Raw genomic sequence first — 20,672 nt, 5'->3', positions numbered from 1 at the left:
CCCGGCTCGCCGCCGGGGCCCTGCTGGCTGGCGGGGCCGGCGGGGAGTGGAGGGCTGAGGGGAGGTGAGGGGAGAGGCGCTCCCCCTGCCAGCGCTGGGGGAGCCGTTACTCCAGCGGCGTAAGTGGCCGCGCGGGGGTCTCGCGGCCTCAGGGGTGGGCGGAGCGGGGGGGGCTGCGGCCGCTTCTCCCACCCCCGCGGGCGTCGGGCGCGGAGACCGGAGCCGGGCCCTGCGCTCCCCGCCGAGCCGGCCGAGGAAGCGAGCGGAGGGGCATGGAGGACGCCCGGCCGAAGGCGACCGCGCCCGGCCCTCTCTAGGGCGCCCCGCGGGGCCTACCCCTCCTCACCGGAGCGAGCCCGCGGCAGGGCACGGGCACGGCGCGGAGGAGGCCCGGGACTGCTGCAGCAACGCAGGAGCCGGCCCAAGTAAGAGACGCCGCCCGCGCCCCCCATCCCCCTGTGCCCTCATCGTCTTTCTCGTGTGCTTCTCCTTTCCTTTTTTCTGACTGAGAAGTGTAAAGCAAAGGCTGGAAGTTGACCTGAGAGCCTCAATACTGTCACAGCCCGTGTGGTCTAATCGTGTGTGTCTTTTTCATGTTACCTTTAGTAGGAAAGCTCTAGCTAGCAGTACGATTTTTGCTTAAATGTAGCTTTTAATCACAGGAGGGAGGAAGGTAATGCAGTGTGTTATTAATTCTCAACTGTATGTGTTCGTACTTTCTGTATCTTTCCTCCTAGGGGACAAAGAAATGATTATGCATCTAGAAAGCTAAATATAAGGGCTAAGATATTTTTATGTGAATAGTCTCTGTAGTGCGTCCTGAAGCCTAATAGGATGTTGCTACACCTATTGGATACAATGTATAATCTAAATAGTTTGAGATAACCCCTTCAGAACTCAAGTGTTCTAGTCAAATGTTTTAGTGCTCTATGAACCCTGCAGTAATTCAGTGATACGTTTGTCTCCTACATTGTTTTTTTTTCTAACTGTAATATCTGTTTTAGGAAGAAAATGAAAATCTTCTCTGAGTCTCATAAAACTGTTTTTGTTGTGGATCACTGCCCGTATATGGCAGAATCCTGCAGACAGCATGTTGAATTTGACATGTTAGTGAAGAATCGGACCCAAGGAATCATACCTCTAGCACCTATATCGAAGTCACTATGGACCTGTTCAGTGGAATCATCTATGGAGTACTGCAGAATAATGTATGACATTTTTCCTTTCAAGAAACTGGTAAGTTTTTCGACAAATTCTACATGATACGTAATGGGTACATTGATGTTTTTATAAAGCTTTTAATGCTGCTTGCTGTTGTTATAAGGCTAAGTCTGATTTATTATATGAGTGTATTAATATTGTTGATACAGTGAGTTTGTAAAATTTCTTTAAATAGCGTCAGAGTCCCATTAGATGTTAATTTTGGGGGCCTTTGTTTTGTGCAGAACGTGAGACGTGCTTTAAGGTAACACGCTCACAAAACTTGAGGGGGGACTTGCTGCATATCATACTCTGGTTCTAAATATGTAGACGTGGCAGCACTTCAGGGTGTTCAATGCCAACTCCAAAGGAATTGGATGGGAATAGGCATCGGTAGGATATCTCTCTAAGGGCAGGTTTGAATAGGTGGGATATCTGTCTAAGGGCAGGTCTGAAAAGGTAAGAGGGTTCAGAGCTGCTCTTTAGAAGCAGAAATACCTGGTGGCTCTGTCACTAACCTCTGGTTCTTGATGCTGTCATATTATTGGGTAAACTCTTAGGAAATTTCCTGGGGCTGATCACCTTAAGAAATGTGGGGGAAAAAAAAGTTGTGACGATGATATTACTGCAAAGTAATGGCAACCAACAGCCCGTTTCAGAAAGCAGAAGGGCTTTGCTTGACACTAACCAATGCTGCTGGAAGTTCAGTGCTTTGATATGTCAGCCTCACTGCTTTGGCGGATTGCGTGTCCTGGCTCTTAGGCAGCATATACTTAATTTAAACTGCAGTCTTGTCTCACCGTGGGATTGCATCAAGTATATTCTCTGTTGGTGTATATCTTTTAACTAATCTGAAGCCTGTGTGCTGTAAGATCCAGAAATTGAGATGGAAGATGTTCTTCCTCTTGACTGTTTCTGCTGACTTTACAATGTGTTTTGCTGTCTGACATGGAGTAGATCTTGCTGGGTATTTACCTTGTAATCTATTGTGACATCTGGAGAACAGCTTGCTGTACTGCAGTATTTGGGCTTTGCGGTAGATTTTTCTACTGAAAATATTACCTATTTATTAAAACTTCATAATAGCCTGAAATACTAACTCAGTATCAAGGTTGATTTGATAGCTTAAAAGTAAATGTTTGAATAAGAAGTTGCTGATCATTTAGTCTCAAAGTAATATAAATGTGGCAGGACTGAGTGCTTTTTGTGTATGTCTTATTTTTAGTTTGGCTTGTAATTGCAAACATCTGCTGGGTATCAGTCTGAAGGAGGAGGTGTAGTCCTTGTCAGTATAGAGCTGGAGATGTAACCATAATCCATGGTCTTAACTATTATCTGACGTGAACTTTTAATATACTTTTAGGTTAATTTCATTGTGAGTGATTCTGGAGCTCATGTTTTGAATTCTTGGACCCAAGAAGACCAGAACTTGCAAGAGGTATTTGTTGTATATATATATATATATATATATATATATATAATGAATGTTTAGTATATTTACAGGATAAATTGTGATGTGTTACTAGTTGCTCCAAGGTGATTAACTCCCGTGCAGGCATGTTCTGCAGCACAGCAGGAAATGAATGGGTGGAGGCAGGGTGGGGTCTTCACCCACTCTTCAGGTCCTGCAAATGGGGAGTCCCCAGGGTGAGATGAGAACAGGCAGGGGCTGCCAGCTTGTGTGGGAGACGCTGAGGGGCAGGGCTGGGAGCAGCAATGGGCGCCCTCCATAGGTACAAAGATAGCTGCCCAGGGTTTTGGTTGTGGGAAGCTCCTGCATCCCCCAAGGGACTGAGGGTTGGGGGGGAAGGGGTTCCCAGTATGCCCAGCTCAATGAACTACTTACTCAATCAGGTGTCTAGATTGAATGAGGAAAATCATCAGGCAGTGCAATATCCAGAAATATGAGAGAGGGTGATGTCGTACTGTGCAGTGTTGCAGGCAGACTGACAGCGCTGTCTTAAGTCCCTGTGAGGGAAAGAAACTAACCTGGCTTTCAGCCTTGAGGAGATAGATTCCAATAAAATGCAAGATAGTGGATACAGCAGCCTCTCCTCTGCTCGGAGCAAGAGAAGTCTGCCCTTTGCTCTTGAAATCTACCTGTGTAACAGACATGCAGCTCTGGGGCTGAAAATAAGAGTGGATGTGGGTAACAATCAAGGCCCAGGAAGGGACAGTCACATTAAGTTGGTCTTTATTATACCTGTGTAAGGTGAAGGGTGTAAGTAACTGGGACTTCTTGTTGAGAAGCACCGAGGCACCTGTTTGTCACTCACTAGAGAAGTGAGCCTCACTTGTGTGCGTGGAAAGATCGTGGAGCAGCCCGTTCTGGAAGCTGTATTAAGGCACAAGGCTTAAAAAGGCCAAATGCAAGTGTTGCACCTGGACTGGAGCTGTCCCAGGCATGAGTACAAACTGGGAGAAGAATTGTCTTGAGAGCAGCCCTGTGGTGGACAAAAAAGATGGGTGGGAGCCAGCAGTGCATGCTTGCAGCTAGGAAAGCCAACAACTGTATCCTGGCCCTCACCAAAAGTGATATGGCCAGCAGAGCAAAGGAGGTGATGGCTCCATTCTGCTCTGCCCTCCTGAGGTCTCGACTGCATCCAGGCCTGGGGACCCCAGCATAAGCAAAGATGTGTATCTGGTGGGTGGCAACCCTTCCTGTGGCAGGGTGGTTACAACTTCGTGGTCTTTAAAGTCTCTTCCAACCCAAGCCATTCAGTGATTCTATATTCAGTATTTATGTTATGAATTAAAATGCTAGTGGATCAACGTGGTCTGAAATCATTGCATGGTACCATTATAAGTAGTAGCCTGGGAGGCTGGGTGATCTGTATAGGCAGCAATGTTCAGAAATACAAGCAGCTTTCAGGATCAAATTATATTAAAATAAATGGTATGAAGAAATTAGTTGGGTATGCATTTCATCTGTGGATTAGTGATACTTCTTGAATTTTGCACTTGTTTGTGCAAATCGTAAAAGATATAAACAGTATTTGTATTTTCTATTCTCACTTTCACTCATATCTAATGGGCTCTGAAGAACTTACTTTAGGAAGCAACTGGGTTTCCAAATTTTTAGAATATGAAAGGGAATTGCAGTTGATAAAGTAAGAATTTCTTATAGGTGTTGGATATAAGTTGCAATTATGGCTATGTATTCTCTCTATGAGAAAGGATATTGTACGGGCTTGTTAACACATAGTAAATCAACTGCATGGGGTAACCTGGGGTCAGTGTTTTTCCAAAGTGTGGGAGCATATATACGTCTTCTATTGCTCTGCTTTTCTCCCAACAATGTGAAGTAACATAAAATTAGTGACGATGGTAACTTTTCTCACAACTGGAAACTTTACCAGATGCCTTAAAAATAACTTTCAGTCATTCCTTTATCCAGTTGATGGCAGCCTTAGCAGCCGTGGGGCCACCTAATCCTCGTGCGGATCCAGAATGCTGCAGCATACTTCATGGGCTGGTTGCTGCAGTTGAAGCACTTTGTAAAATAACAGAATACCAACATGAGGCTCGAACCATGCTCATGGAGAACGCGGAACGTGTTGGAAATAGAGGAAGAATAATCTGTATTACTAATGCAAAAAGGTATGTATTATCGTTTGCTTCTGCCAGCAAGAAATAATGGGATTTTATACATTTTTAGAAGTATTTCATTGATTGCCATAAGTTAATACTTTAAGTAGGTATATTCTTAGTGTAAAGCATTTCTTGCCTTATTAATGCTTTTGTTTATGGATATGTACTACAGTAACCAATGGAGGAAACTAACTTTGAATAGAAAAGCACATAGTGGCTTGTTGCTCTGATCAAGAGGATTTATAATATTGCATAAAATTTGGTTTCTTTCCAGTGACAGTCACGTTCGGATGCTTGAGGATTACGTTCAGGAAACCATTCATGAACATAACAAACTTGCAGCTAATTCAGATCAGTGAGTACACCTTCAACAGTTTGTTTTTCCCTATGTGTGCCCGGTATGTTCCCTAAGAAACACGAATGTAAATTCTGAAACCTTTTTCTGATGTGTAGTTTGAATGCTGCTGTGAAATAGAGGGTTCTCAGCTGATGTATCGTTCTTTATTCTCATAGGACAATATTTTGTCAGGTTGCTATCTTTTATCTTTATCTAAAACACGAGATGTTATAGTCCTGTAACAAGGCACAGTTACCAGTTGTGCATCTGCATTGTTGCTTGAAAGCAGCAAATTAGTTTCACTTTCCTTTTTCTTAGACTGAAATAGCTGAGGGACTTGAAAGTAGTATTTAATTTCTGAATTAGTGTTGCTTGACATGTTCCTTTGGGATAAAGGTATCTCTTGATCTCCTTCCTTATGCCAATTTTCTACTGTGTGCTTTGTCTAATTAAACAGTGAACTGCTTGGTGCAGGAATTGTGTGTTACCTTGCAAAGTATATAGTAGCGTGAGATTCTGTCCTTCATTTCTCCATAGGCACTTATATAGCAGAAGCTATGTTTAGCTGCTGCAAATGCAGTTTTGTATATGTATGAAGGACACTAGTGCCAGGAAATCAGATGCTAAGTCCATTGTAAAGGGTGACCTATCATAAAATGGTTTGGGGATGGAAAGGACATTGATGACAGTCTGGTTCCAATCCCCTGCTATAGGCAGGGACACCTCTCTCTAAACCAGGTTGCTCAGAGCCCCATCCAGCCTGGCCTTGAGCGCTTCCAGGAAGGGGGCATTCAGAACCTTGCTAAGCAACCTGTTCCATACATTGCTGTAGCAACGGATGCAAGAGAGTGTCTCAATCTTTCCAGGTTTCCAGCTGTGTTAGGAGATAGACATGATATTGGCATAGCCCCGTGTTCACCAGAATTCCTGTTAACACTTGCGGGCACGCTTGCTGAGACAAATCCTCTGTAGTGTCCATTTTCAGATGATGAAAGTAAATAGTACACAAGTTGAGGATCTGTTTTATTTTATTTAGCTGTAAAAATGTAGCACAGTACTATTGCAACTGAAGGGCTAGAAATGATGCACAAGTGCTTATTCTGATACTTTACTTTGAAGGATGCTTTTGAATATATTTTATGGAACTTTGTTTCTGAGAGCATCTTCTAGAAACTGTATATTGTGCCATCTGGGATTGTGTTCTTTTGGTCAGATGAGTCTCCAGAGATCATGTAGTTTCTGTGAGGTACTTTTTAAATACTTTTTGCTGCTCTGTAGGTTAAAATAGAATGTTTTCTTTTTAAGTCTGATGCAGATCCAGAAATGTGAATTGGTCTTAATCCACACGTACCCGGTTGGTGAAGACAGCCTTGTTTCAGATCGTCCTAAGAAAGAGGTAAAGGTCTTAAAATGAGAAAATGTAGCCCAGCATTAGGAACAGTGTCAGACTCCAATAGGCAATTCAAATTAAGCCTCCATAAAGTTTTGGGCCCCTGATAAGGGAATGTAAAAAATACAGGTGGCAGTTCTTTGAGAAGCTGACAGCTTGCATATTGCCATCTGAACTGCATGTTCTCTTTTACAGTGTGCAAGCAAATATGGCATCATATTTTTAATTTCTTACGTTTCTTGCAGTAGTAATTCATGCTTTTTTTGTGTGCATGTGTGAATGTAGCATGAGAGAATGTTTGCTTTGATTTCTCTTTTGAGAAGGAATTGAATGGAAAGCCACCAACTATTTGTATGTGGGATGGATGAGTAGAATAACTGTTCTGTAGTTGGCCTGTTTGACTTGCTAGCCAGCAGCAAGCATAGTTTAACATGTTAAATTACAGTGGTATTGCTCAGCACAGTGTTCCACGTTATTCAAGCTGATGCATTATGATTTTTAACTATTGAATTATTTTTCTCATGACACTGAAATGATGCTTTGATGTGTGTGGTCAAGTGCTAGCCAACAGAATGCCTTTATGGTGAAAAGCCTTAGAAAGCATGTCTGCTTCCAAAGGAAGGGGTAATATGTCATAGGAATACGGAATGTTTGAAGGTCATCGCATCTTTAAAGTACACTACGGAAACATGAAAAATCATAACATAAAAAGATAGAATCATTTCTTATATGCATCATTTTATGTGAACGTTTCAGTTGTAGCAAAAATGTGTGCTGTATGAACTTGTATACAAACACATGCAAATGATTTTGTAGTGTATTGTGCTGACATTCAGGCTGCTCTGCTAAGAATAATGTACTGATACAGGAAGAGTGCAAGGAAGATGCCTTGGCCTTAACACAAAGGGCATCTCGTCTTACATCCTACTTCACAAGTGAAAAGGAATGCAGCTACTGTTCTGAGATATTGTGCAGAAATACTCACTAGTTTTGCTTTATCTTCTTAAAGCATGACTGTATAAATGATTATGTTTTTCCTTTATGAGACAATCATTGGTTTTAGGCTTAAAAATGAGCAGTGTCATTATTTGGAAAATCAAATACAACGTACAGCTTGTGTTTTGTTTAATGTGCAGATAGTTAGAAAGAGCTTTGCACCTGTTACTCAGTGGGTAAAAGAGGGCAACACTAGACCTGAGAAGAGGGTTCTTTTCCTATGTCCTGGTATTCTCCCTGTTAACAATTAATGCGTCAGAGATCATAGCATGCTTTTGACTTCAGGACATGTGGCAGAAACTGCAACTGTAGCGACTGACACAATCTGCAGAATTCTGAAAAAGAAGCAATTTTTCCCTTTGTAACTTTCCTTGATGGTTTTCTTTCTGATTGAATTTAATAGTATAAATGTTCTGAGTTTAGTGTTTCAAGTGTTTTATATTATTCTGTGATGCTGGAGTCCAATCCATTAACACTGTGTGTTTTTTAACACTGTGTGTTTTCTGTCAATTTATTTTAGCTTTCACCTGTTTTAACCAGTGAAGTGCACAGTGTCCGTGCAGGGCGCCATTTAGCTACAAAACTGAATGTTTTGGTACAACAACACTTTGATCTGGCTTCAACCACAATAACCAACATTCCTATGAAGGTAATATTGTCTGTTGCTTCGTTAGCTAGCTGAATTGCTTCTAAATTTATTTTCTTTTTTTTTTTTATTTAAATGATTTTTTTTACATTGTTTTTCTCTCCATATCATTTTTGTTTCTTTTTTTTTTTTTTTTATTAGCCCACATTTAATGTTTGTGACCAGGTTAGTAAAAGTGAAGTAAGGGAAGAATGTAAAGAAGGATCACAGAACAAAATGTATTGCTGGATCTCTATTGTTGATGTAGCAATACAAGTGTTGTTTCAGTTCTGTCTGTATTATGTCATATAAATATAATCTTACTTGCCTTAAATTACTTTGTGATTCTCTTGTTTTTTTCTAGTTGTGTTATTAGATATTCTTGACCCTCGTGCATTTTAGTGGCATAGTAACTCTTTCCTCTGTCTCGTCGTCCCACTCAAAATAAAGGTGTTTGTAACTAACAGCTGGTTTTTGGCTCCAGGTTTTCCATTCTGAATGTCTATAAAACAGAAAAACAAGGATGGGATATAATCTATTTGAGGAAGCTATTAAATTTAATGATCTGGACTAAGTTGTTTATGTTCCTGTTTATTTCTTATCACTGCGGGGAGGGAAATCAGAACAATTAAGTATTTAATAATTAAGTTTAGAGTAATTTTCAATTCTTTCTGCCTGATCCGAAGTATTTGAAGGATAAGGGCAGATGAACTTTTTTATTTTTAAAAACAATTGAAGGCTGTAATATTGTTAATTCTTACTGCGTTCTTTGAAAAAGAGCAATTTTCTATGAATGTCTTTCAAAAATAGCAATTTGATATGGATCTAATAAGTTAAAACATTGATGTCTCGTGACATTTAATTCCATTTTTAATAAACTTTGACTTAGATCCTCATATGAACGTGACTTCCAGGCTTGCAAATACCTTGTCTGTAGTCTGACCTGTGTGCTGCTGGTATGCCTCTCCCTTCTATCTTTGTCCTTATAGTAATAGACTATGTTGAGTTCCTTGTTTGTGTTTTTTAACTTGGAATAAATTAGTGGGATTACTCTTTCATTTTTGCTGATCTGTTGCTGCTGTTTAAAGATGCAGTGATCATCAACTTGAAGTTGAAAGTACTGTTTTCCATGCATCTGAAGTGTAAGACAATGATGATACGTTCAAAGTCTTTTTTTGGCCGAGATTCTTGTGAGGCTTCCTAAATGTTATTAGTTTAAGCAAACTTAGTTACAGCTATTTTAAGTCTACAACTTCCACTATGTACACTGTCATGACACTTATGTTAAGAAAGTTTAGTCCTTTTTCAAACCCTGTAAGGAAAGAGAAGGCTGCATCTTTAAATAGATCAGAGAACAGCTTCCTCAATATTTCAATCCCATTGTTGTCTGATGCACTTGGGAGACTTGTTTTCCTGTGATGTAAGAGCTAAATGTCAAATCATCAAAATAATTTATAAATAAACATAGTCATTGCTGCTTGGAAATAATTGTATACATTGTTTTTACCTGTCTCTTTTAAAGGAAGAACAACATGCTAACACATCAGCCAACTATGATGTGGAGCTTCTTCATCACAAAGAAGCACATGTTGACTTTTTAAAGAGTGGTAAGTAGAAATAATTCGAAATGTTGTTGATTCAATCATTAGCATGCTAGAAGGAGTAAACTCTTTGAAAGGGCTGATAATAGCAGGACTAGGGGAAATGGTTTTAAGTTAAAAGAGGGAAGATTTAGGTTGGATGTTAGGGGGAAGTTCTTCACTAGGAGAGTGGTTAGGCCCTGGAACAGGCTGCCCAGGGAGGTTGTGGATGCCCCGTCCTTGGAGGTGTTCAAGACCAGGTTGGACGGGGCCCTGGGCAACCTGATCTAGTAAAGGTGTATGTTTGGTGGCCCTGCCAGGCAGGGGGGTTGGAACTACATGATCCTTGAGGTCCCTTCCAACCCGGCTCATTCTGTGATTCTGTGTGATTCTGTGATTAACAAGTAGGGGTTATGAGCTTCGAACTGATGCAAGTTTCAGACCTTAAAATTATTGGAGTTAAGAAGATACTTTATTTGTAAATGTGGGGGATAGGGGGGACAATTTTGCAGAAGGTGGTTGATAGAACATTTTGTTAAAGTATAAAATGAGGTAAAATGTTTCTGTATTGGTGGTACTTAGCAAGCAACTGAAAATGCCCTGTCTACCAGTGTTTGGTGGAATACTTATTACGTGCCTCTTCTGAAATGCTAAAGTCTCATTTGATGTTTTTTTAGGCTTTGTTTTCTCATTTCTCAGCATAGTTCGTAACTTCTTTTAATTGGCACTGAGTCACAAGAAATCTTAGCCTGACTTGTCGTATGTGTAAAATACATGTATTTAGTTACTGATTATAGATGTTTCTTACTATTCAGTTATATGGCTTTGAAGCATACTAAGAAGGTGATGGCTTAATGTTTTAGAAGTATAGTATTTCAACAGGTGAATTATCTGCTTGTTATTTAAGAAGTAGTGGGTATTTCTCTTCTTAGATTTGAAAACATTTGGTGTGTAAGTAGCTGCTTTGGGGAACTTCTCTTTCCCCTCTGCTCTTAGGAGGACTACCATTGCCTCCAGAACAGAATGCATCTCATTTATAATTACTGTTCTTTTAGTTTCTTTGTTTTAGTTAAGTTTATGATTAAAGACTTGGGGGAGGAGAAGGAATCGGATGTTACAATACTGAATTCTGGTTGACTTGAACTTATTATGCATGTTGAAAGTACAGAGCTTTAAGGCTGAGGCTCAGGAATGCTTATGTGAAACCTCGGGGCTCAGGGAATAAGCCTGCTAGTGGAAGCCAAAGCCAGACTCCTGGCGCAATGCACTTTCAGTTTGTTTTCATCAGATCTTGTCAGTTTTTGTTCTTTTATTTATTTGTTTATTTTAAAATCCATCTTCTAACAGTACTAAGTACTAGGAATGGGGCAATTTGGTTATTTAATTAGATATTATTTCTTATCAAAGTTGCTAGGAAATTGGTGTCGAGGCAAAACTTAATCTATGAGAGATCTTTCCAAAAGAATTCCAATTATTTTTAATGGAACTCTTAGACATTAAAAAAGCCTCTTCTGCAGCTGATTAGTATGCAGATCAAACAAAGATTTTGTGAGGAAATCTTTATGGTATGAAATCAGAGGGGAGTTCCTACGTAGAGTCTTAGACTAAATCCTAACATACTGCGTAGAATGTGGATGTATGTATCCAATTCTTTTCAGATTATTTTGGATTCAAGCGTGATATTTTGACTATTTATCAATACCTAGAACAATAAATTACATAGTATCTGCTTTAATGCCTTCAGATGCTGTCTACCAGACCAGTTGTCGGTGTGATGTTATACAAAAATATTTGTAGTGATAAAACACCTGTGGCCTGTAGTAAATAAATAATAAAACCATTAAATTTGACATAACCAAGATGCTGGGTAATGAGACTGAATTTTATTTTCCCTCAAAAGCCCAGATTGTCAAATGTGCCTTGAGATCAGTTTCATTTTAGGCTGAGATATGGTATGTACATAAGCTTGGGGGTTGGCCTCTTCTCTCAGGGTTTGGCCTCTTCTCTCGTGTAATCAGTGATAGAACTAGAGGGAATGGTTTTAAGCTGCGTTCAGGGGAGATTCAGGCTGGACATTAGGAAGTATTACTTCTCGGAAGGGGTAGTCAGTCATTGGAATGCACTGCCCAGGGAGGTGGTGGAGTCACCGACCATGAGGTGTTACAGAAAGGCTTGGATGTGGTGATGAGGAATATGATTTAGCCTGGAAGTATTGGTGATGGTTGGACTAGATGATTTAGGTCTTTTCCAACCTTGATAATTTGATGATTCCGTAATCATCCTTAAGGAAGGGCTGTCAATGCTTGCTAAGGGTTCAACTGTGAAAAACAGGCATGCTTTTGAAGTCTTAGGCTTTTTTTTTTTTTTCCTTTTTTTTTTTTTTAAGAAAAAGAGGCTGTTTACGTTTTGTTCTACTCTGTATCTGTAATTTTCTAAGTGTTGAACTGAATATTTGGAACATACTCTGGATCTACGCTGTTTGTTTGCTTGCATTTCCTTTTTACAACACTCAATAGCTGTTGATTTTTCTTTTTAGAAGCTTAAGTACTGTGATTGATGCAGTAGGGATTTCTTTCGCTTGTTAAATATCTAGCTTAATTAGATTACTTCTGGTATGTGATCACATTATTAAATATTTTGTACCTTGAATTTGGAAGCGTGAAGTATTACTGCAAAAAGAAAACCACAACTCAAGAAATACTTTGCTGAGTTTTTGTGAGGCAAAGACAATGTTTGATCATGTTATGATGCACGTTCTTCTGACTCGATGTTGCAGGTGATAATCACGTCGGTGGCAATAGCAGAGAAGGCGCATTTAAAGAAACTGTGACATTAAAATGGTGCACTCCTCGAACAAATAGTGTAGGTAGGTAACATGGGATCTTACAGAGCTGCCATTCTAACTTGTGTTGGATGCTGTTCTCCTCATGTTCTGATAAGAATTAAGCTAGGAAGTACTTGTTGATGTTTTTACCTTCTACTCTGCCTACGTCACTGTTGATTGCAGCTTGTTTTAATAGTGGTGAAACTATGCCAGCCTCAACCTCTTCTTTGATTACATGAGATGTTTTTGTTTTTTCTGTGTGGAAGTAGGTTCAACTTCTGTTCTTTCATTTTTCAGAATTACACTACTGCACTGGAGCGTACAGAATTTCACCGGTAGATGTAAATAGCAGACCGTCTTCATGCCTTACAAACTTTCTCCTTAATGGTAAGTTTGTGTCCTCGGCTAATTATTTTCAAGTTGTTAATAGTAGAAATGGAACGCTGTGGTGGCTTTGCACTGGTAGGAATCTTTGCTCCACTGTGCTGCTCTTTCAGTTCCCCTTAACAGAATGGTGGGAAAGTCAGATGAGAAAAGACTCATGGTTGAGACAATTGAAGTTATCTTCTCACCCTTATTTTAAGAGGCAAAACAGACTCCTCATAGGTAGATAAATGTAATTTATTGCTTTTGTCTAACAGACTAGAGCAGTGAGAACTAAAAGCGCCTACTTCCTTACACCTTCTTTTGCCTTCTCTCCCTGACTAATACAGGGGGTGGAGGTTGAAGATTTAGGTTGGATGTTAGGGGGAAGTTCTTCACTAGGAGAGTGGTTAGGTCCTGGAACAGGCTGCCCAGGAAGGTTGTGGATGCCCCGTCCTTGGAGGTGTTCAAGACCAGGTTGGACAGGGCTCTGGGCATCCTGATCTAGTAAATGTGTATGTCTGCTGGCCCTGCCAGGCAGGGGGTTGGAACTACATGATCCTTGAGGTCCCTTCCAACCTGGGTCATTCTGTGATTCTGTGATTCTGGAGGTTGCAGTCAGCCCATAATGCTTAGTCTTGGCTGCTCCTTTATGATCACTCTTAACCCTGCTCCAGCACAGGGAACGTGCATGGGCTCTCCATGAGTTGCAACTCTTCAAGCATTGTTCATGTGGCTTCTGTACCATGGGACCCACGCTTCAGGGCTGCACTGGTCCCCACTATGGCCTCCTGCTCCACTAGGAGCTCTTTTCCACAGGCCCTAGCTCCTGCTCAGGGCCTGCTCTTGTGGGGACCCTCCACAGGCTGCAGCATCCTTCAGACCATATTCACCTCCAGCAATTTGGGGTCCTCTGTGGGCTGCATGGTGCCCATGAGCTGCAGAAGGACAGTCTAAGCACCATGGGCTTCTCATGGGCAGGGAACTTCTCTGCACCTGGAGCACCTCCTGCCCTCTTTCTGTACTGACCTCAGGGCCTGCAGTATACCCTGAAAATGCTGAATATATTAACATGTCATATGAATAACTGGAAATGAGAGGAAAGAGATAGAGAGCAGATATTGAATTCGGAAAGTCCTTTACTGAATCCAAATGTAGAATATGTTATATTATGTTTAGTAGGAAATGTTTGTTTCAGTAGGCGATTGTGCCTTCATCATAATGCCAGAGGTATGTAGTCAGCTTTAATTGTATGCGTTTCTTTACAGTAAGCAAAAAAAGGCTGCATTACAAACATCCTTTTAACGGGATGTTGTTGTGTTGTTTTCTTTTTTCCCAGGGAAGTTATTCTGTGTATTTTTTTTCTAAAGATTCTGTACTGGAAAACTACTTTGGTTAATAAGAATGGTTAGAACTCAAACTGATAGTATATTTTAAATAACTACTCCCTTCTGGTCTTCTGTTCCTGCTTCCTTGTAACAAGCTGTTTGGAGGTTACACCTCTTTGTTTAATGTATTATAATGAAAGTAAGTCAGAAAGCTTTGTATGTTTGGGAAGTTGTGCCTGTTTTAAGTACTAAAAATAGTCTAAGTGGTTACCTCTTGAGTGGGTTATGCTGTTTCTTTGTAGAAGGTGCTATTAATGAGTTTCTGCCTAGAGCAAGATAATGGTTAAGTATACAACATCATCTTTGCGTATGAATGGCTTGTTATTTTTAAGTCAGCATACCATATGAATGTCTAAATGCTTATTTTTCCTAGGAATAATGTCCTGCTTATGAAGCAGTAATGTGTTCCCAGGAGAGGGGGAAGGGGCTTTCAGCTGTTCTGTGTAAGATTTAAAAGCTTAGTGTATTGTTTAGGGAAATAGAGTAAACAACTGATCTCGCTTCCAACAGGTCGTTCTGTTTTGTTGGAACAGCCACGCAAGTCTGGCTCTAAAGTAATCAGTCACATGCTCAGCAGCCATGGAGGAGAAATTTTTCTGCACGTATTAAGCAGCTCACGATCAATTCTAGAAGATCCCCCATCAATTAGTGAAGGTTGCGGTGGGAGAGTTACTGACTACCGGATTACAGTAAGACTTTTATGTTTTAGTTCATTTTCACATTGATAACAAGAGATGTAGTGCAATGGGTGTTGTGTATCGGAAATTCCAGTGCGTGTTTTGGAGATTTGGGGTGGTTTACATGACATCATAGTCTGATTTTCTTTGTATACATTGATGTATATTTAGTACAAAGTAGAACATCTGTTTATTGTCATGTGTGCTTCATAGAACCCTTTCCATGCTGAGGAAACACTTGCTGCCTTATGCACTATCCATATCTAATCTTAGTTTTAATTCTGAAATGGCGTTTTCCTGGCAAGGTTTTAGTATGGGCTGGGTACATGTAGAACTGTATCATGGTCATTGTTGGAAGGCTTGATTGTGCGTGAATGCATTGTGAAATAGGTAGGAAAGATGAAGTTGTCAGCTTTGAACTCTGGTTATAGAACAGACAGTGAACTGGCTTTTTTTTTTTTTAACACTTCCTTTGCACCTACTGTATGTAAGCAGGAGTTACTTCCAGCCACCATAGTAAAGCTGCTTACCACACACAAAATACCTTCTAAGTCCAGAAGATGTTCTCGTTTAAAACTTCATGTCGGTTTTTAACCCCTGTTATTATGAATTTCTATGTTTGCCTCAAAGAATGTTGCAAATTTGAAAGCTAGAAACAGGGCTCTGGGTGTTGGAGTCAGGTTTAATGATGGTGGTGTGTAGTTAATGATAGGCAAGACTATGCTGTTTCACCCATTCAGTGAAAGTTACTTTGTTAGAGAAATTCCTAACTTTATTTTGTTTGGTTATCATTAGGATTTTGGTGAATTTATGAGGGAAAACCGATTAACTCCTTTTCTAGAACCCAGATATAAGATCGATGGAAGTCTAGAAATTCCATTGGAACGTGCAAAAGATCAATTAGAGAAACATACTCGTTACTGGCCTATGATTATTTCTCAGACTACCATCTTCAATATGCAAGCTGTAAGTAATTTTGGGTGTGTAACCTTTTCTTCTGCTCTAGAGTAAGTCTGAATTTGCTACTTGATGGAAGTGCTAACTGCATGATAAGTCATTTGTCACAAAATGAGTTTACTTCAATATTTGATTTTAAACTTCAGTAATTAACGTCAGTAGATTGTAACTGTTTAATCTAAATTGAGTGTTGTACTTGAAACTGACTTAGCTATGGGGCTGCTGAGTTGTTATGGGTGAAGACAGCATAGCATGCACGTGGTTATAACTCAGTGTTACTATTAAATTCAGGAGAGAATGTAGTATTTTTGTTGTGTGTTGTTCCGTGGTTACTCAGACTTCTTTTTCCTCTTCCTGCTAGTTTCCTGCAATATGTTGACTTCCTATTCTTAACTTATGTTTTGTATTGCAGGTAGTGCCATTAGCCAGTGTGATTGTGAAAGAAGCAATGACAGATGAGGATGTATTGAATTGTCAAAAAACAATATACAATTTGGTAGATATGGAGAGGAAAAATGATCCACTGCCAATTTCAACAGTTGGTACCAGAGGAAAGGGCCCTAAGAGGTTAAATACCAGTATTTTTGTTGTTGTTGCATGTTTCTCAGTAATATATCATTTATATTGGTCTCCTACGTCTTTTTTAATAAAGTGTGGCCAAAGGTAATATAGAGTATAGAAATTGATATGCAAATGCTGCAGATGCTTTGCTAACACCATTTAGGGGCAGTGATTGTGCTGAATGTTAGGAAACAGAAGTTATTTTATTGCTGAAAGTTTGTATGTTAAATGTGAATCTGAAAGTAACCATTGAAAAAGGTGATGCAAGCTATGGGAGAAAAAGATAATGCCAAGTGATTAAAAATGGGAACTTAATATTGTAAGCAAACAGCAGTATAAAATTGAATTATTAAAATACTCAAATAGCCTTGAAACCATTACTTAAAATAAAGGATGCTCCTTTTAAAATCTGCATAGGGTATCCATTTATCTGTTGTTCCAACGTTGACAATACAGATGTGTTGTCTTTCCAAGAATTAACTGGAAAGAAATTAATCTACAACAGTTTCCCAGGCATCTGGAAATTATTTACAGCCAACCAATATAAGACTCCTAATTTTTGTTTTTATGCAAAGATTTAAATAAATCATAGGTGTTTCAGTACTTGAGTGGCCTTCAGCATATCATAATATTGCTCAACTTGCTGGCTAGCAAACAGTTGATGGAATTATGAGATCTCGTGGAAGTTAAGAATTTGCTGTCTTTGACATCAGTATTTATGCTTCAACTTAAACTGATTTCTGAATGTTAATTGAGAAAGTTCATGTGATGTGATTCTGTGAATTTCAAGGATGGAACAATTTAAGGTGTGGATAGACCTTCAAATGAAGGAGAGAGCTCGGGGGATAAACAAAAAAAAATATATCAAAATGTGACACAGAAATAAAGATATTTAGTTTAGCTATTCAGTAGGTTAATGATTTAGATTATCCTGCATACAGTTCTGCTTTTCCTACCGTTGCTTAGGGATGAACAGTATCGGATTATGTGGAATGAACTGGAGACTCTTGTACGAGCGCACATTGGTAACTCTGATAAGCACCAGCGGGTCTTAGAGTGTTTGATGGCTTGCAGAAGCAAACCCCCAGAAGAAGAAGAACGCAAGAAACGAGGCAGAAAGAGAGAAGATAAAGAAGACAAGTCAGAGAAGTCAGGAAAGGACTATGAACCAGATAAGCCATGGCAAGAATCAGAAAGGTACATTTTCTGAAGTAATATAAGACTATTATGTAATGACTCTTATAATTATTGTCTTCAAGAGAACTGCTGTAAAATGGTTTTAATTTAATTTGTTGGTAAGCCACGGTTAAAAGCATGAGCAGTGATTGTAGATCACTATTTTTTTTTTTTTGTCATTTGCCTTTAATAACCTGGAAAAACATTTATGTTATTAATAGTGCCTGCTTATCAGATGTGCTAAGTAAAAATATTTTACAAATATGGTTCTTGGACAAGTTGCTGACAATTTAGCAGGGCTTTACACTACTTTATAACTACAACACTTCGTGTACTGTAGGAATATTAGAACATGAAATCAACTGTCTAGTCACATTTTTTCAGTCAGTTGAACTGTAATCATTTGGGTATATCCAAGTTATTTTGGCTGGTCTCTTTGGTTGAACATCAAGGACGAGTGTCCTTGCACCTACAGTTTATAATTCATGTTAATTATCCTAACTTCTGTAGCAGGTTAAGGATCTGGTTTTCTTCTTTCAAACTAATTATGCTAAGGAGGTCCAAAACACTTTGCATTACTAAGCTTTTTTGAATACGTAGTTTTGTACATGCTAGGATTGCTTAGGAGGGTGGACGCTTTGACCTGTGTTATTGCTACTGTGTTGATGATTGTCTTGCCTTCTTGCATACAATCAAATCCATTTCTACAGCTACTTTTGCTTTGACAGGTGAAACAAAGCAAGGGCTGAGATTAAAGCAATTTGATATAGAATATAAACCTTGATCATATTAAAAAAAAAAAATAAAAAAATTATGGCATTCTGTATATTTTAAAGGCTACCTCAGTGAGTATGATGTAAATGTTTAAAAGGAAATGAAAATATATTTTAAGGTCTTGAAGTCTTCCAGAGGATTATTTGGCTGGATTTCCCAAGTTTCTCAGTTTGACGAGTGGCCAGAAGAAACATCATTCTCATGATGTGGGTTGTGGGTCACTTGAAGAGTACAGAAATGTCAGGAAATAATAGGTGCTGTTGTATTGTATCTTCCTTCATTGTTTTCCTTCCCTCTCGAAAAGGTTAAAAGGTCTTTTGGATCGTGAAAAAGAAGAACTAGCGGAAGCAGAAGTTATAAAAGATTCCCCTGATTCTCCTGAGCCCCCCAACAAAAAGCCTCTTATAACAATGGATGAAATGCCTGTAGTGGAAAAGGCAAAAGGTAAAACAGAAGGATTGTGACAGATTTTCTCACTTGAAAATTTGTACATCAGTGTGGTTTTGGTTTGTTTGTTTTTTTTTTCCTTGAAGTAATAAGGCAGATCTTGGAGTAAAAGCTGAATTAGTGTGAAGAGAATTTTTTAAATAATGCTGAGAAGCTCTTGGTAAATATGTGTTAACCTTAACAAGACAGTGTCAAAAGAAAGACACCGAGACACTGGGTCAACCTACAGATAGGCAATTGGATTGACAAGAGACAAGAACGGTTTTCTGCTGGTGCTAGCTGAGCTACTCTGACAGAAATGTTATTTAAGAGTGGGTATCAGTATCAGCTGTCTCTTGCTGACTAATGGATGTAGACATGCTGAACAGTCTGGTTGTTAAAAGGGACATTTTTCACTGGCTTCTTTTCCTTGTTGAGCTGCTGGTGTCTGTCATAATGGCTGACTTGGTGTTATGATTTTGCTTGTGAAGCAAAGTCAACCTCCTATAAAGCAGCAACTCAACTGTTGTAACTCTATTTATGTTGTACTTATGTGTAGTCTATATTACAAGTGTAAGAGGCCAATCAGGCTTTATAATATTAGTGCTGTACTACCATGTCTGTAATTTCTTCTAAAACTTTATAATGTTTTAGGAATACAGAAATAAATCACTTTGTTATAAGTCATTTAATTACAGATTTTGCCTGTTTTTGCATGCAATTTTAGGGCCAATGTCCTTGCTGTCTTTATGGAGCAACAGGATTAATACCGCCAATTCTAGGAAACACCAAGAATTTATTGGTCGTTTGAACTCTGTCAACAATAAAGCTGAGCTGTATCAACATCTGAAAGAAGAAAATGGGTTTGTATCAATAAATGTATCACTACTACTCAAGCAATAGTCAAATGCAATATGGATTAATAGCTTATTTGCATTAGAAGGACTGATTACACTTCTGAGGATTAAAATATGCAAAATTTACAAAACCAAAATTGCAAATAAAAAACTTAATTTCATTTCTTTCTTGGTCTGTCAATTGTATTAACAACGTTGATTCTTACCAGTTGTCTTTTGCCATTTCAGAATGGAAACGACAGAGAATGGAAAAACTGGACGGCAGTGATTTTCTTCAAACAGAATTTGGCCAAATTGCACAGGGGGGAAATAAAAAACAGAGCACCGTGATGATGGAGTTGAAATTGGTACCGTTTAGTACAGTTGTTTAATTCTGATTTGTTTTCAGTTTTTTGTATTTCTATTTTTCTATGAACTGTAAAATCCACGTATCACACTGAATGGTGTGCAAATAGAGCCTGTCCTGAAGTACTGTACAGTCGACTTTTAGAATGAAGAAAACCTCTGCTGCCAAGGACTAAATGAAATTGTCAAACATGTTGGTCTGAATTTGAAGTCTTTTTCCATCAGTATTTAATACAGCAATGACTGACCGTTTGAAGAGCTTCAGTTTCAATTGATAAATAACAGATACTGTTAATTTCAGTTCATTAATGGTTTTATTTATAGGAAACTTCTCAGGCATCCAGAGTTATTGAAAAGACCGCACACTGAATACCTTGTCAATGTGTCAGTCTTGGTTTTCATGCAAGTGGTGGGGTGGGGGGCGTGAGTGCTTTTAAAGACAAAGTGTTGGCTTAAGAACTTTTTAAAATTTGTTAGGAGTGAACTTTAGAAAGCAAAACCTTTCAGGTTGTTGTGCTGGAATTAAGTGTTTTTAAACAAAATTGAAATAAAATTTTTGCTAACCATTACATGTTTTTTTGATGGAATGTAACCTCCAAACTACC

The 20,672-nt window shown here is 39.1% G+C and overlaps 1 protein-coding gene across 1 annotated transcript; it reads left to right on the top strand.

Annotated features, from left to right (window-relative positions):
• The first annotated feature begins 299 nt into the window (after positions 1-299).
• INTS13 (integrator complex subunit 13) lies at positions 300-20,636 on the top strand. Its single transcript, XM_015868904.2, has 17 exons — positions 300-425; positions 1,005-1,236; positions 2,564-2,638; positions 4,598-4,800; positions 5,066-5,146; positions 6,434-6,524; positions 8,035-8,163; positions 9,662-9,746; positions 12,496-12,585; positions 12,841-12,930; positions 14,805-14,983; positions 15,767-15,937; positions 16,341-16,495; positions 17,456-17,686; positions 18,744-18,883; positions 19,593-19,728; positions 19,951-20,636. The coding sequence occupies exons 2-17, from the start codon at positions 1,012-1,014 to the stop codon at positions 19,988-19,990; spliced, it is 2,121 nt and encodes a 706-aa protein (XP_015724390.1). The 5' UTR covers positions 300-425; positions 1,005-1,011; the 3' UTR covers positions 19,991-20,636.
• Positions 20,637-20,672: the final 36 nt, after the last annotated feature.

The sequence above is a fragment of the Coturnix japonica genome, chromosome 1 (assembly GCF_001577835.2).
Source record: "Coturnix japonica isolate 7356 chromosome 1, Coturnix japonica 2.1, whole genome shotgun sequence".
Classification (NCBI taxonomy): Eukaryota; Metazoa; Chordata; class Aves; order Galliformes; family Phasianidae; genus Coturnix; species Coturnix japonica.
Note: the sequence above shows the minus strand (reverse complement) of the source record. Positions and strands in the feature narration are given on the sequence as shown.

Excerpts from the sequence above, each read along its gene's own strand:
- INTS13 (XM_015868904.2), top strand. The coding sequence starts at position 1,012 with ATGAAAATCTTCTCTGAGTCTCATAAAACTGTTTTTGTTGTGGATCAC. Across the intron at positions 1,237-2,563 it reads TTTTTCCTTTCAAGAAACTG|GTTAATTTCATTGTGAGTGA; the intron begins GTAAGTTTTTCG and ends ATATACTTTTAG. Across the intron at positions 6,525-8,034 it reads CAGATCGTCCTAAGAAAGAG|CTTTCACCTGTTTTAACCAG; the intron begins GTAAAGGTCTTA and ends AATTTATTTTAG.